At 34.9% G+C, this 18399-nt stretch overlaps 1 protein-coding gene across 4 annotated transcripts in view; it reads right to left on the bottom strand.

Moving 5' to 3' along the window:
• The window catches only part of LOC125073270, a 100738-nt gene that overhangs the window by 46098 nt on the left and 36241 nt on the right, over nt 1-18399 (bottom strand). For all 4 annotated transcript variants that reach the window (XR_007120039.1, XM_047684021.1, XM_047684022.1 and 1 more), the window contains exon 2: nt 374-581. Coding sequence is in view for 3 of the 4 variants with exons in the window: in XM_047684021.1 (XP_047539977.1) it covers nt 374-545 (172 nt within the window). In the remaining variant the exon portion in view is untranslated. The remainder of the gene's footprint in view (nt 1-373; nt 582-18399) is intronic.

Genomic DNA, 18399 nt, shown 5'->3' on the forward strand with positions numbered 1-18399 from the left:
ACATTATGAAATATTATTGACCTTCAGAAGAGGTTCTTGCAACTACACGTGCGTGAAACTTTGTGTTGGAAACGTTACGTTCATAATAGTTGCACATAAACTCATTAGTATCAATCAATGCGCATTGAAGCTACGAGCTGGAGTAGGCCCAAGCCTAGCCCTTATAATAAAAATAAGGGCTTAGCCCAGCAAAAGGTTTATAGGCTTTCTGCATACAAACTTAATGAAGTTTATATTTAATATATTCGTTTATAATTCATATCATGCTCGTACAAACGTAGAGAGCAGCTGGAGAGCAACAGAAAGAGGTTTGGATGAAACCTATTTGTGTAACATTCTGACACATGAGAATCATCGGACACCAGGTACTTACAAGCATGATAGGGCAGGTTTGGCCCCGCGCACTCGTCTCCCGAGTACCGTATCTCACAGAGACAGGTACCGTTCATGCAGTCCCCGCGACCGCTGCATCCAAGCGCACAGCCCGCTCCGCGAGCCGCCGCAGACATCACTGCGTCAGCGTAATACGCTAATAACGAACGCATTTTAACACTAGCGACGGTGACCGCCGCTGGGTGTAGCTGAAAAAAAAAGAAAAATCATATTATTTACTTATCTATATACTAAATATCTTAGACATAAAGCAAATGTGCACACTGTTGGGTGGTGGGGTTTGTGGATACGTATGTAGCAGAATTACTTTTAAATTAGACACGTGCAGGTTTCCTGACGATGTTTTCCTTCACCACGAACACGACGAATAATAAACATAAATTAAACACATATAAATTCAGTAATGCCTGTCTGGGTTTGAACCCGCAATCATCAGTTAAATTCGACCTTGTATTGGTATTTATTTGGTTTGCGTACACTATCGACTTCCTGTTGACCGATATCTATTGAGCAATAAACGAAATTAAAACAAAGTATTTAAAAAAAAATATTAGTCAAAGTTGAAAGTGGCTATCTTATTTAAATCAAATGAATTCCAATCTTAATGACTTTCTTTGATGTTTCGATGAAGCACAAATTATCTCGCGTAGGTCACACACGATGGGGAAAACACGAATGATATTAATAGTAGTTAAATAAAAAAAAAATCGATAAAATTTTTAAAACAAACATAATCGATAAATCAATATCAAAATAGTCTCAACTCAAGTAGGGTCATAAAAGCACTTTTGAACTGTCGTTCGAAAATTAGATACTACCGAGAAGAACCGGCACGAAAATCAGTAGTTACACTTTTACACCATATTAATAAAAAAATATATAAAATGTAAACATATATATATCCTGCCTATACAACAAATACTAACTCCACGCTTTTTATCATTAATATAATCTTGTATTGAGTAAGATACCTTATTTATCAACGTGTTTTTTGACATCAGATAAAAAAAATTAATAGGCCAAGTTCCTTAATTCCTTATCTTAATTCTATTTGATGAAATCATGTTTGGGCGTCGTCGTCTGTTCAAGCGATCTTTCTCAATGAGTTGTTTGGCAAAAATCGACTGAGCGAACGCAGTTTCAGACACAAATATAACCTAACCTTTCATGCTGGAAAAACTTGTTACACTATACTCATTTCTTCCGCGTAAAGTGTAGGACTCACCGGTGACCAGAACGCCGAGTGCGTCTTAGTACACCAAAATACCCGTTAAAAACCCAGCGATACCCTCTCCCGTATCTTCAACGGGCGCCACGCTATCGCTTTCGTATACCACCGAATCAATTATAACCTAACCTAACCTTACCATCGGATTATCATCTACATACTGATTTAACATTAAACAAATGATATTAAAAATTACGAAACCGGTCTTATAAATTAATCTTAAGAATCAAAATCGACTGTGTGAACGACGCCTTAGAGACAATTATAAATTAGGCCACACATATGTCATACATTTTAAAGTGGCCGGTTTAATATTCCATTAAAAATTATTATAGTGTTTACGTTTTTTTTATATCAAACGAGCTGATGCAACTTCGTTCGTGTATTCACTAACTTGTTAAACGGACTCGCGCGTCACAAAACATTTCATCAAACAAACAAAGATACGTAAACATTTGCAATATAAGAAATACTAGTTTTCGCCTGCAGCTTCTTCGCATGTTAGGTTTTAGGTATGAAAAAGTATTTCCTTCGGTTGCAAACTTGCTTCATACCAAATTACATCAAATACCGTTCAGTGATTTAGCCAAGAAGAAAACCACCTGATGGTAAATGTTCACCTTCGCCCATAGACATTGACGCTATAAGAAATAACAACCATTCCTTTCGAAGCCAGTGCGCCACTAACCCCAGGAGCTAAGACGTTACACTGGCTCACTCACCCTTTAAACCGAAACACAACAATACTAACTATTGCTGTTTGGCGGTATAATATCTGACGAGTCCCTAAAATCCAAGCGAAGCGGCGGGCGACAACTAATACATTTATATATGTAACTAATGTACCATTAGAGCAGATTAATTCCGTATTACTGAACACCTTAAATGATCACATACATATCTTCTATATAAACACCGCTTTGAATGGGAAATTAATTTAGAAGTACATCACTTTAATATTTTATTTTTCTTTGACGTAGTTCGAGTTTAACAATGTTACATTGTATGAGCTTGTTTTTGCTCACATCGTTTTGCTGATTAAGATGGACACTGTATACAGTTACAGGCAAGTTTCTGATATAGTAGGTACCTGTAACCCTTTGGGGTTACAGGTATAGTACGACACAATTTGAAGGTAGCATGGAAAAATTAAAAAAAAAAAAACAATTAATCGTCAATTTGGCGAATGTATTTGGTTATATGACCTTATAAACTATTACGTTTGCGTAAAGATTATTTTCGCATAACAAATAAATAGTTGGATGATTTTGAAGACGCACTTAATTCGGATGCGATCGGTTTTACGAATTTTCACAGGATTTTGACAGCTTGTGTCGGGCTATACCTACGGTAACAAACGAGTCATATTATAAATTTTGATTCAATATTTGTAACATAATACTGAGGCGCTTTAAAAGTAGCTCGTTTTTTATGATATAGGTAGGCGGACGAGCAAATGAGCCACCTGATGTTAAGTGGTCACCACCACCCAAAGACAATGGCGCTATAAAAATATATTAACCATTCCTTACATCGCCAAAGCGCCACCGACCTTGGGAACTAAGATATTATGTCCCTTGTGACTGTAGTTACACCGGCTCACTGGAACGGCTAATGGAACACATAAATACCCTTCTTTAACTTCAGTCACTCGCTTCATACAAAATTTCATTCTTGTCACAGTACAAGCTCGTTAAAAATATCACATTCGGGATTAGATAAAGATATCTATCTCGCCGAACATGCACTAATAAAATATATTTTATCCGCAAAGACACGGTTAGTCGTAGTTATTTCATATAACGATTCATAAAAGTGAGCTAAGCGGATATTTGCATTACATTTTTTACATTACATTAACAGCCTATAAATTTCCCACTGCTGAACTAAATCCCTCTCTCCCTTTGAGGAGAAGGTTTGGAACATATTCCACCACGCTGCTTCAATGCGGGTTGGTGGAATACACATGTAGCAGAATTTCGTTGAAATTAGACATTATTTTCCTACACGGCCGGGCACGAGATGAATTATTAACACAAATTAAGCACATGAAAATTCAGTGGTGCTTGCCTGGGTTTGAACCGAAATCATCGGTTAAGATACACGCTTTCTAACCACTGGGCCATCTCGGCTTATATATCTCGGATATTAGCATTAATAAACAATATCACCATCAGAAAATTAATTAATAAACTTCGGATTCCATAAAAACTTAATGGAATATCATGATTATAAAATAATACATTCTATTCCGAGAGCTTCATAAACACCGGAAATCCGAGACAACCGGAAACACAACCGATTTCACGGCCACGATTGCGATTTATATGGTAATTAGGTAAATGTCACCGAATTATGTCGTTAGCAAACTGGTTATCAAGTATAAACGAATAAATGAACAAATACATCATCCTAAGCCTTTAGAACGAAAAAAAAAACAGAGACTGTTGAAACAAACGGATATAACTGAATCTATATTAATATATAAGTAAATCTTTCACTGGTATCATCCTCCTGCCCTTATCCCAATTTACTTGGGGTCGGCGCAGCATGTTTTGTTCTTCCATACTTCTCCGTCGGACGTCATCTCACTATTAACATTCTTTCTAACCATTTCGTCTTTCACAAAATCCATCCACCGTTTCTTTGGTCGTCAGGGCCGGATCTACCACATGGCTTTTTGGGCTTCAGCCCAGGGCCCCGTGGTTTCAAGGAGGCTCAGCTAAGTCAAGTCAAAGCAAAAATAGACGATAACGCGAAAGAATCCATAACTTTATAAAATTCAACAGGTCGTATGGTTTCAAGTCTACGCTAAGATATGTCTTAGGTAGGCCCATAAGTAGTGTTAGCCCAGGGCCTTCTAAACTTACGGTCCGGCCCTGTTCAAACTTCCTTTTATGTACTCATTCCTTACTCCATCCATTCGCGTAACACCACAATGAATAAATATTTCATTGGTGAAGATGATTCGTTAATATTTTTTATTTATTATATATGAAATTTATGATGTACTAATGCACTGTAGGTTTCTATAAAATTACTAAATAAAAGTAAAATAAAATATGAACGTTTCGGGTTATCGATGCAGAACTGTCGAAGCCTTCTAAACTCAAAGAGATATATCATCAATGTTTATGTATTTTTAAATATAAAATGTGTTAGCCCGGCTTCGCTCGTCTATTAGGGGTTTGTCATCGTTAAGCATAAAAAGTAGCCTATGATTTCGAGTTAACTTTGTACCAAATATTATCAAATTCGATTCAATTGGTTTGGCAGCGAAAAAGCAACTGCCAGATAGACAGAGATACTTTTGCGTTTATAATATCAGTATAGATGTACGTATGTACACGTGTACTTAGATGCTCATTGTTTTAAAACATGCGTCACCACCAGCGATTTTATTTAAGAATAATTAAAATTGCAACCGATAAAATTTTAAAATATTTTTGTATACACATTTAACATGCAACCACTGGGGGCGTAAATGAGGAGATTGGAGGTGGTGAGGGATTCGGTTGTGGTTGTGGAGCTGACGATGAATTCCAATTAAATTTCCCAACTATTTTAAAATTTGCACTATAATATAATGCCAAAACAATCCCACAGTGACAAAAAATTTGGGTTTTTTTTTGTCATTGTGGGTTTGTTTGTCAAAAACACATCGTACTCACACGCTCATAATTATTTAAAAATAAAATGTATGCAGTATCATAATTTTATGTGCAGTTAATTTTTTATCTTATATTTTAGCCGTAAAGTTCAATATTGAATAAATAAAAATATATTATATAAAAAATATCGCATGACAGGCAACAAGTTTCGCGTCTTAAAAAGCATTATGACTTTATTCTCAAGTCGCGCAAAAAAGTTTCTGCTCGTTTGTAACACGCAAAAAAACAGATAAGATAAATATAAAAAAGGTAAGATAACCATTACTAGAAAAAAAAAACATTAAAAACAATTACAGTATTATTAATAACAAAATTATCTTTTGAAATCAAAAATCAGTTTGAATATATTATAAATTAAAGTCCGTATGTATGTATTATTGATGTTTTTCAATTGGACCACATGATTGAAATTGGTCACCAACGCCTGTAAACATTGGCTGTATAAGAAAATATATAAGTATTAAACATGACCAATGCGCCACCAAGCTTGTGAACTAAGATGTTGTGATGATCTCTAGTCCCTATTGATTGGTTTACTCGCAAGTATAGCTGTTTGGTGCTAGAATATGTGAGTGGGTGGTACCCAGACGGGCTGGCACAAAGACCTACCACCAAGACTCCATTATTGGATAATGGATATATAAACACTTTGCGAGTCACTTTGGGTGTACACACTTCAAACTCAGGGATGTTACTGAGAATTTTTCGATGGAAACACGAAATAACTTTTTATAGGCCCGAACCTGGTGGTTTGAACCAAGGACCTTGGGATCTGCGGCCTAATATCTAGACACTAGACCTAGACACTAGAGATTATAAGTTATTAAAAAAATTAATACTTTGTTCCAGAAAAGTCGTATTGACTTTACAGAGTCGGAAACTTATTACAAGTTTACCTTTTGCGTTTTGCTTCTAAGCAATGGTCGTCGTCGATTGTACCAATTTTTTTTATAATTCAATTAACTTGATTTTATAACATGCTTTTGCTGTCTCTTTCTAATGCACGGGATTAAGTCTGACAGCATGTCTTATAATTTTAACTTCAAGTTATAAAGGAGCGAGTTATTTTGTTTAATATGTTTTCACACATAAAAAAATCTTAACCTTAAAAGCTATTCAAAGTCAAAGTCAAAATCTTTACTTAATATAGAAGCCTTCAACATGCTTACATATAGTTAAAAATGTACCAAAAATACACCTGAAAAGAACCGTTGAAAGTTTTTTTATTTGCGTATTGGTATGCCGAGATACCCCCATTGGTTAGGTTAGGTAAGCTCAATCATTCTCCAATCCGTGCCGAGGACGGCCATCGCAGTGACCAGTAGGAATCCCACATAAACCGGTTTCCCCCCAGGGAAAAGAAAAACAAAATAGGTAACCTCATTCTTAAACGAAGAGTGTTTGTTCAAATTTTGCTTTATTTGCGTTTATAATTCATCCCGTGCTCGGCGGTGAAAGAAAACATCGTGAGGTGACCTGCATTTATTGAATGAAAATGTGAACCCATCAATCCGCATTAAAACAGTGCAGTGGAACAATCCCAGCAGTGGTCTTGACCACTCGGGTAATAATTAACCTGTTACTTTTTTGCTTTTGTAACAGCAAATGAAGCATTGTTATCATATTATTGATATCCGAACGAAACAAAATGCATCTCAACATATATAAAAGGAAATCGATTCCCGACATCTTTACGCTCAGATCTTTTAAACTACACAATTTAAAACGGATTTTAAAACTGTTTCATCAATAAACAGATTGATTCAAGAGTACGATTTATATGTATAATATTATTATTAAGCCTTATTATACTCGTGTGAAGCCGGGGCGGGTAGCTAGTAGAAGATAAACCACAAAAATACATCGACTTCCGTCCCTGATCTCTTCGTAGTTATTTATGCAACTGAGGTCGTTGCACTTTGTATATCTAAAATTATCATCACGAGATACCGAATGAATAACACGAGACTTTGAACTTACGCAAGTAATTTTGAATAACAAGTCAAAAGATTTAATTAAATGTAAATCTACCACTAACTTAGACTTAGGTGAGAAGTATATCTATTAGTTTCTATTAAAACCCAAAACTTCTTACTTAACCGAGTGCTAATAAACATAGTATAGTGATCGTTATTGTTGATTTAAGTATATGTAATCAGTTTAGTCACTTTCAATAAAATAAGGATGAACCTCGGAATTTGATTTACCATTCTACAATTTTCCTTAAAAGTATCATAAAATCTCGTATCCGTGTCTTAGGCTTGTTCAAGGTCAAAGGACTGTAATTGTAAACATAGAACCAGTAAACTCAACATGTATATAATTAGTACTTTCCCGATTTTCCTGTGGGCTGTACTAGAACTCTTTACGGTATCGACAAAAAAACTTCATTCAAGTAGGCTTTTAAAAACACTTTTGAAATGTCATTTTACAAAACCATATTGAAGCTAACCGTTTCGAAATGTATATTCTAACGAGTATATATAGTACATCCTGCATGGAAGTCAACAAGCATTAGCTTCAAGCTTTTTATCATATACATATATCGTCGAGTTCAGAGAATTAAAGGAACATAGTACACTTGTACACGTATTCACTCACGAAATCACCACTCCACGTTTAATTACCGTTTTAATAAAATAAACTTAACATATAATAATCTAAGTAGCTGAATCTAAGGTTTTACCCGCGCGAAATTTATAAAACGAACTTCCAACCCCGTTTTACCCACCTTAGGTGTGGAGTTTCTTAAAATCCGTTCTTAGCGGATGTCTATACCCTATAAGGAACCTACCTGCCAAGTATTCCAGTCTGCTGCCAAGTATTCCAGTCTGCTGCCAAGTATTCCAGTCTGCTGGTGTTATAGTTTATGAGATTACGTGATTAATCAGCGAGTGGTATTTCGCTTTTATATATATTGAAGATCGGTCTCACACACACTAAGAGAGACAAGTACCACTCATACTAATGCAAGCCGATAATATTTTAACGCGAAGCGTCGCCTTTGTGTGCGAGGAGATCTATACAAAGGACTTATGCCACTAAGAAAATTTAATTACACGAAGTCTTCTTCAGCCTTCATCATATTCGAATTTCAAATTATTGGTGTCAGAATGAGAAAAATCTTCATGTAAAATTATACTTTCATTTCTCATTTCATTGATCGCTTTAGTACTAAAGAATAGTAATTAATTATTCATCGGATCGGTGAACTAGTTACGATTAATTGTTCGAAATTAGATGATCGTAAACGACCCAATGTTCTAATTTGCAGTAACAGATGCTATTAAAAAGCAATCAGGACGTTGGCACACATTCGAGCAATTATCATACTTAACATTTGCCAAATTAATTATAAAATCCATCAGAAATGAACCAATAACTACCGAAGATACTCATAAATAGTCAAAACGTCTCTCCTTTGTTCCTTTTTAGCGATTGTCACAAAAGGTCTCACTGGGTTTCCATGACAAATCTGCATTGGAGTCTATTTTGACGGAAACTTAAATGAGCATTTTGTTAAATATAACGTTAAACTGGTAACAATGCTAAACCTTTAGGGTTACCATATAAATTATAAATGAGTACAATTAAGTAAGTCCAATGCAAAAGATATTTTTTGTTCGTTACGTTTAAGACGTAATTTTAACTTATTAACCGATCGTTATTAAATTTTACAGAAAAGAACAAAATATACCTGCTATCTCAATCACACCTGAAGCCTCGGACGGAAAATAGTAATTAATATGGATTTTAGTATTTATTGATTTCTAGGCAGGCTATATAAAAGTTTCAACTACTAAACTAAACTAAATCCAAAATAAATTTACAAATTTGACCTTTTTGTTTCGTTCGAATTTATTTATGGATTGCCAAAATAATTCGTTCAGTCCAAACTATTTCAGCCTACGGTTATGTAGGTAGCTGTTGAAAGCATATTGGCAGATACAAGGTGATATTGGTAACGATGCCAAAGTCATAGGAGTCGACTATAAAGTCAAACGTATAACGACTACCATTACTTGCAAAAAATCTGTCTAAAACTGTATATACAAATAAATAAATTATGAGGAATTACATATAGATCTGAAAAAAAAAACCAATAGTGTTGCCAGATCAACGTGTTTTAACCTTTACCGTCATCTGCATTGGCAATCACGTTTATATAAATTAATTTCCTTATTTAGAAAAAAAATGTGGTTAGAATAGCTACAATAATCACATGATAGATATCGATCTAACCAGTTCTTCCTGGACAATGAAAAATTACCATTTGATCAATTTCGGCCAAGACTTAAGTCAAGCAAGACAAGCTTAAGTCGCAGAACCAATGCCTTTCCAAATTTTCCGAGGCACGGTGCAATATTACAGTTAAAGGATATCAACTATTATATTTAAATAACCTACACATTAGAAACCTCACTCTACACTCTTGCATAAGTCACAAGATTACCAGTTCCGTAATCAATTTCAAAAGAGCTAATACTCGCCAGTCTTCGTAGGCGGAACTAGTCTAGTCTCGTCTAGTCCAGTATATATTAAAGGAAAACCCGGAACTTAACTAACTCACAAGTATTATTTATGTAGTTATATATATATATATACTTCTTTTTTATTACCTTATTAAGATTATTGTTTTGGATAACCTTCCAAAAACAATCTATACTGATATTATAAACTCGAAAGTGACTCTGTCTGTCTCTTGCTCTATTATGGCCAAATCACAGAACCGAATTTAATGAAATTTGCTATGAAGCAAGCTCGAACCACAAGGTAGGTCATAGGATACTTTCAATCTGACGATCAAACCCCAAACTTGAGCAAAGTCGCAGGCGACCACTAGTTGTGATAAGCTATTGAGCGAATTTAAACCGAGGCTGTCAACATTAAAGGCACCAAATAGACAAGAAACATATTTAAACGACTGTGTATAAAGTACACTCCTATGCACTCTTGTAATTGTATGGGACGAAAATTTTACAAGACCGGAGAGAAGGTGCAAGGTAAACGACTTTGAATACTATCTGAGGTACGTGATGATTACCACAGAATAATGTAAGACTAAGTCAGCGACGCAGATTGCAATATTCAAATCGAAATACAATAAAACGAATAAAAATGCCATCAAGAAATCAATTTCAGAATTAAATAAACCAAAAATATTCTCATCAAATTCCGAAAATAATATCAACACTCAACGATTTATCGCGTCAAAATGTAACAATTATATGCGTATATTATATATGTATACAATGATAACGCAATATCATAACGTATATGTTATGATAGGGAAAAGTAGAACAAAGGATATATTCATTGATACAAACTATTTTCAGACAGGATACAAGCATAAAATAGTTTTATAGTAGTATCTTCTATAAAAGTCGTGTCAATGAGTTTATGCTAACTCTATTTAACAATCCTTTTGAACATTTGTATTCGTCCGTATAAAGTTACCATACGATATGTCAAAGACTATTTCCGAGAAAGGTGTACAAAAATTTGTTATATATTACTGAATTTCATGTCGATTATTTTCGATTCATCACATTCCGAACCGGTTGTAGCTTTACGTTTACTACAATTATGTGAAATTACGATTCAAAAGTGCTTGTAAAAGCCTACTTGAACTATGTAGGATTACGATCTACTTTAATTGACTTTTGACTTATGCCATTTGCCATTTACCAGTATAGTATTCTAACATGATACAGATACGATTTGGAATAGAATCGAAAACTTATCTTAGCCGTTATAAGAAAATAAAGAAAGAAAGATGTACCAAGAATGGCTTAGATTAAGTCAGTTTCAGAACTGGTTTAGCAAGAACAAACAGCAACAGTTCATGTCAATACTATGAGCGACACGTGATCACATATAATACAACATTATTTTTTATATGTAAGTTTCCATAGAGTGACATACTTGAACTTGTAAATAAAATACATACAAGGTGACGTGGAAATTCTAAGTAAATACCGAAACATCTTCCGCGTTTTTCATTATATTCTTAGAAAACAGTATTACAGAGTATTTTGTATTATTATGTTATTTATCACACGTATTTTTGTTGTCTCTGAAAAATCATTACTCTGTAATCGTATCGTTTGTTTTCGTAATCAGTCACGTATGTTATAATCAATGATATAATATATCAGGAGTCTAGTGTATGTACAAGAAAGCTAACACTTTCTATTAAAACAGTGACAGAAAACTCTACATGGTAGAAACCAAAGTCACTTCCCGCACTCTGCACGCTTACATCTTCTACGTAAAGACTTTAAATGCGTTTTTATCATACAACGAATGATATAACAGGAAGGTTTATATATATGATACTTGCATATAACATTAACGAGTAGCCGATAATTTAAATTTTCCTAGCCAGAGAAAAACAAAATTATATCTATATATGTTCTTCAATCTAAGAGTTGTATATGGACCTAAATTTAGCGATTGCCACAAGTTAACTTGGTGGGTACACCACCAGTAGGTACCGCCCACTATATCATATATTCGACCGCCAAGTATTCGACGCCAGTATTGCTGTATTCCAGTTTAAAGGGTGAGTGAGTAATTACAGGCAGAAGGGACATAGCATCTTAGTTCCAAGTACGGGACATTAATAAAAAATAATTAATGTTTCTGACAGTAACAATGTCTATGTGCAGTGACCTGTCACAATCAGTTGGCCCATTTGACAGTCCGCCTTCCAATGACATAAAAAGAAAAAAATAATCATATTTATGTAAATATATTATTTGAAAAGTAATAGAAGAATATTCTGCATTCAGACTAACGATAAGACCATTATGTTGCACGCCCTCAATCGCGTTGAATTGTTCTAATACATTTATACTTCATGCTCCTTTTTTATAGCAGTTGGCGAAGTTTAAGTGGTCACTACTCGCTATAGACACCATTGTAACTATATGCACAAGGGACATAACATCTTAGTTCCCTAATTTGGGAGGCGCATTGGCTATGCAATGATTAAAAAGCGCCACTTTTTATGAGCGATGGTGATCATTTACCATCAGATTTCCATTATCCAGTCCACCTACATATCATTAACATATAAAATCAAAAAAACCACCTAGTACTATCAAAATATAATGCACTGAATCTAGTTTCAACCAACTGACAGTTGTTTCCGAAACTAATTTTTAATCATTTACTTGCCCCAATCCCATTTATTTGGTGTCAGCGCCGTGTTTATTACGTATGTTTTGAAAAACGTTAATGTCTAGAATAATGTATAATTTACCATTGACGTATTATCAGAGTAGTAGTCTGATAAACCGTTAGGCTTTTGGATAATCCTGTTTTATTTATCATGACTGATCTAAGCTTACTGATTAACAGAAGAAGTCCAGAGGGATAAATAACTACTGATTTCAACTACACTGAATATTATAAATGCGAAAGTAACTGTCTGTCTGTTATGTTACGATTTCAGCCAAACCACTGTACCAAATTCGATTAAATTTAGTATGAAACAATCTTGAACCCTAAGGAAGAACATAGGCTACTTTTTATGCTTGACCGACGATCAACCCCTAAAATCCGCAGGCGACAAATGTACTAGTGTTGTTTTAATGGCACATTAATTCAAGATTCATTCTATATTACTGAATACCTCAAATTATAGTCTCCATTACTTTGACATAAAACCATACTTTGAATGGCATAGGATTCTTTTTTATACCTAACAGCTGACACCAGACCCAAAAACGGGCGATACCTATTACACCATATAAATTAGTTTAAATTGCTAGATTATACACTACGTCGTACATCTGTTTAACAATTTAAAATACATTTCTGGAATAAATATAAATGAAATATAAAATTTACCCAAAGCTTTGTAATCAAATTTCAAGATATCTCCAATATTATATTCTTCTTCGTGCATTGTAATCAAACCGCCATGTTTATTTACATTGTTGCCTATCTAATCAGTAAACAAATCTTGTGTAACTTTACAATAACTCATAAAGATAACATTATAAAACCATCCCACAACAATACTTCTATTCTAATATTATAAATACGAAAGTAACTCTGTCTGACATCTTCACGATTTAACTGCTGATCCGATTTAGATGGAATTTCGTATTGAGATAGTTTGAGTCGCTGGCGAAGGACATAGGCTACTTTTTTTAATTCACTCTTAAGGAGGTAAAATCGGGGTGACGATTTGTGTAATTTCGTACGGGTAAAGCCGCAGGTTCCGCTTGTTATTATAAATGAAACTTCATTAATAACGACGTAGCAACGCTTCCGAGACACTCAAGCTGACAATCGAACTCCGTAAATTTAAGTCGATAAGCGTTAGCCAATTATGAAGCCCACACACTATACGGAATTAATTTTTCCTACAGTCACTATAAATGGGCTTTGGTGCTTACCGGTCATTGACCTTTACCGAATATTTTAACATAATTAGGTATATGCACATACAGAGAGAGCTATGTTTGTTAATTCAGCCACTTGATCGATTGTGATAAAATTCCCCATTGAGAGCCTAGAACCTAAATATACTTATATTTGTAATAGGACGATTTTCCATGATGACCAAATACCATCCAGACCGGCTTAGGAATCCAAAGTCTCACAAAGACAAATAACTATTCTTCAAGGAAGACAACTGGCAATCCTAATTTAATGAAAAAGTCGTCCTCGTAGAGTCCAATAAAAACTTGTATTGGTATATAAATACCTCAGTGGTTAGAACGCGTGCATCTTAACGGATGATTGCGGATTCAAACACAAAAACCGCTGAATTTATATGTTTTTTTTTTTTATGGCATTGGTTGGCGGACGAGCATATGGGCCACCTGATAGTAAGTGGTCACCACCGCCCATAGACAAAGGCGCTGTAAGAAATATTAACCATTCCTTACATCACCAAAGCGCCACCAACCTTCGGAACTAAGATGTTATGTCCCTAATTTATATTTATAATTGATCTCATGCTCGACGGCGGAGGGAAACATCATGACGAAATCAGCATCTGTCTAATTTCAATGGAATTCTGCTATATGTGTATCCAACAAAACCTTCTCCTTAAAGGGACAGGAGGCCTTAGCCCAGCAGTGGGATGGCTAATTATAGATAAGGTACAAGACACGAATGTAGGACGGCACATGTAGATACAATTTATTATACATAGCATAAGAAACCACTTGAACAGGACTGATTTTAATTACTTTGTATAAAACATGCACATTACCTTTAGTATACATATATGCATTTAAATTGGGATTCTGCCTCGCTATTAAACCATACCAGTACATTAAAAAAACAAACCAAATTATAAATAAGACATAACGATACGAACACCCCGTCTATACAGAAAGTAAAACAGTACTTAAAAACAAGAGTACATGTACATTTTATTAAAGTCATGTCAGACGAGGCCCTGGCCTCTGACTATTGTTAAATTATTCCGTGTGCATACGCAGCTAAAAACTTAACGTTAATTCTATTTATTGAATTCAAATCTATCTACAGTCCTAAATGTTAAACGTTTGATTTGTAATGTCTTACTGATTAAAAAACTATCGTGGAGGTAATATCGTTACCTTACATTAGCAGCCTGTAAATTTCCCACTGCTGGGCTAAGGTCTCCTCTCCCTTTGAGGAGAAGGTTTGGAGCATATTCCACCACGCTGCTCCAATGCGGGTTGGTGGAATACATATGTGGCAGAATTTCGTTGAAATTAAGACACATGCATATTTCCTCACGATGTTTTCCTTCACCAAAAATTCAGTGGTCTTTGCCTGGGTTTGAACCCGAAATCATCGGTTAAGATGCACGCGTTCTAACCACTGGGCCATCTCGGATGAAATCGTAATGGGTCCAAATACTACAAATTGACAGTTTATGGTAGTTTATCTTTCTTACAAACGCAACGATTTAGTTGCGGTTCGCAAGTTGGACCGGAATATTATCGGGATCGTATAGTAACAGTTATAAACAAGTATAATTAGTCCTCAGTTACGATTGAGCTGAGGTTATTTTTTGTGAACAACTTATCATTACCGTAATAAGTTAGTAGAATTCATCCCCAGATCGAATTACCGGCTGATTTAAGCACCTTTTTATTTATGTAAGTCCTCCAGACAATACAAGGTTGTCACGATAGCATGCGATCGACAGAAAAGACAGAGAGGGTACCGCTGGTTTTAGCGGGTATTTCAAAGGGCACCGGCGAGTCCCACATATCCCTCCCCCCTTCACGTAAACGGGGGAAACGCGTAATGCGTTTCATCAGCGAAAAAAAGACAATACAAGCTCGTATAAAAATGCTTATATTAACTGCAAAACAACATATAAAAAAATGTCGAATCAGTCGGGAATTCAATCGATACGAACTTAACCCTTTGTCAATCTTGTCCTCCACACCCTAAACCCATATACATAAAACTTATATCAGAACGTGCAGCATGTTTACGTCACTAGTAGCACCCCACTGGTGACAGATTGGGGTTCATTTTATGCGTACATTCATTTTTCATTAGTACACTACCAATATTTGCACAATAACTATTTTCAATTTCAGTTTGTATATTTGTATATATATATATGTATATATTTCCTTACATTAAATAATAATATGTAATTATATATACGTATATCGATGTAAAGATTCCACAGACAGACGAGTTACGAGTAAAGCGGATGCGTTATACGAACACGATACCGCGGCCTCTCAAATCAGTAACGAGGACGGATATCAAAGGGTATTAGAGGATAAGAATCCCCAAAACCCGGCCCCCCACTTAAGGTCATAGCTGTCATAATTATCATTTTCTATGTGTTTACATTTCACTTTATTTATTTATTTTAAATATTTTTTGCACAACATATATATATGACAGCTGTCTGTCTGTCCTTGTGTATGCTTAGATCTTTAAAATTACACAACGTATTTTACTGTCGTTTTTTTTTTGAATAGATAGAGTGATTCAAGAGGAAGGTTTATTTGTATAAAACATGCACAATATCGTCAAGTTTCGGGAGCTTCAATTAAACTTTTCGGAGATCCCTTAATTGGCAGAAACGGTGTACTGCGCAACATAGCTATATAGTAGAGAAACACTGATAATTTTAGAGGTTTCTAATATGATGTCGTAAATAAATACATTTTTGCGCTTATATTGCAAACGCTGGCTGAACACTACGAGATAGATCAAAATAATGTACTACAGTATTGTACACCTTAAACACCTTAAAAAGGTCTACAAAAAGTCCGTGATGGTATACGTCTGTCCCGTAGGGACAACCCACAATAACCATTTCTTATCTTTGCCTTTTAAGCATAATAATGGCTTAATTACGAAGCCATTTTAAGCAATACAGCCTTTCATTCATTCATTCATCCTTATCCAATAAAGTATCAAAGTCAAAGTCAAAAATCTTTATTCAATATAGAAGTGTATACACTTGCTTATTGATTGTCAAAAATCTACCACCGGTTCGGAATTTAGCACCTCAGACCTAAGAAGAACCGGCGAAAGAAACTCAGCGGGATATATTTTTTTATTTTTTTTTTTAACCATTTTCCGTGTACAATGAAAATTATATTTTAGTTATTTGAAACAGCCTGTCTTAAATACATTGTGCATTTCATATAGATTAATATAGCCCTTTACAGCACGTAATTTAAATAAATATTTTCTAATATAATACAGATTTAAAATGCAGGGAAATAGCGGTTTGTATTGTATAATGACAAAAAATTATGAACTTTGTATAAAATGACATTCTGTAGTATATTTAGTACCAGAATTGCACCCGTGCGAAGCCGGGGCGGATCGCTAGTAACTGATAACTTCAGAGTAAATGGAGACGATCAACAAAAGGTACGCAAAGGCGATGTTATCGCTTATAACGAATTCGCACAGACAACATTTGGTGAAAGACGTTTTGTAAGAGAACTGCATTTAAATATGAGGGAGGAGATAATAACTATTACATAAAAACATTTATATTAAAGTATATAACAATAAACTACACACAACTACATTCATACTATTTCACACATACACACATCCATACTTTATTTAGAAATGGATAGAAGACAGATTTTTAAAGGATACTTTTTAAAGATGCACAAGGATTTTGATTGCCGAATATCAGTGGGTAGTGCAGTCCAAAGTTTGCCGGTTTATAACAGTAAAAGACTTACTGTATGTTTCTGTTCGGCTGCAGGGATTACAAGTCTTATTTTTACCTTGTATGCAAGATATATTTTCTTATTTATAACTTTGTCTTGTTCAAAGTTATCGTATCGCCGTTGAAAGCGTGGACCGGAAATGAGTATAGTATCAATATTATATAATGTAATAAACTCCAATCCTGTTCAACAATAAAATTACTTTGTTACCGGTTCTCGTGATTGGTTTCGAGAAATTTTATTTCGAAAACCATTTAAACGACTCGAATTTCGATTTAAAATAAAACTAGTTTTTGGTAGCGTCTGTCAAGGGGGTGGGGTGTTAAGTAGTTTACAAGATGATTGCTTGAGGAGTTAAGGAGAGGAATGTTTTTTTTATGGTATGGTGGTACGGTTGGTGGCCGAGCAAATGGCCCACCTGTTGGTAAGTGATCACCAGCGCCCATAGACAAAGGCGCTGTAAGAAATATTAACCATTCCTTACATCACCAATGCGCCACCAACCATGGGAACTAAGATGTTATGTCCCTTGTGCCTGTACTTACATTGGCTCACTAACCCTTCAAAGCGGAACATAACAATACTGAATACTGCTGTTTGGCGGTAGAATATGGTAATACATAAACTGATTTTCGCATTCGTAGTATCAGTTAAGATTAAGATAGATGCGCCACGTGGTCTATATATATATACCTACGTCTGTCTGTTTTATACACACGATGACTACTTAATAGCTTGCATTATTATAAATCTAAGATATCTCCAAACATCGGATGCATTAAACTAATTCGTATTTATTAATTTCATTTAAAATAACAGGTAAGTGGTAAGTGGTCGCCACCACTCACTGGTGAGAGAAATATTAACTATCCCTTAATCGTCAATGTGCTATCAATTTGGGATATAAGAGCTTGTTACACTG

This window comes from Vanessa atalanta, chromosome 24 (genome assembly GCF_905147765.1).
Source record: "Vanessa atalanta chromosome 24, ilVanAtal1.2, whole genome shotgun sequence".
NCBI classification, from domain to species: domain Eukaryota; kingdom Metazoa; phylum Arthropoda; class Insecta; order Lepidoptera; family Nymphalidae; genus Vanessa; species Vanessa atalanta.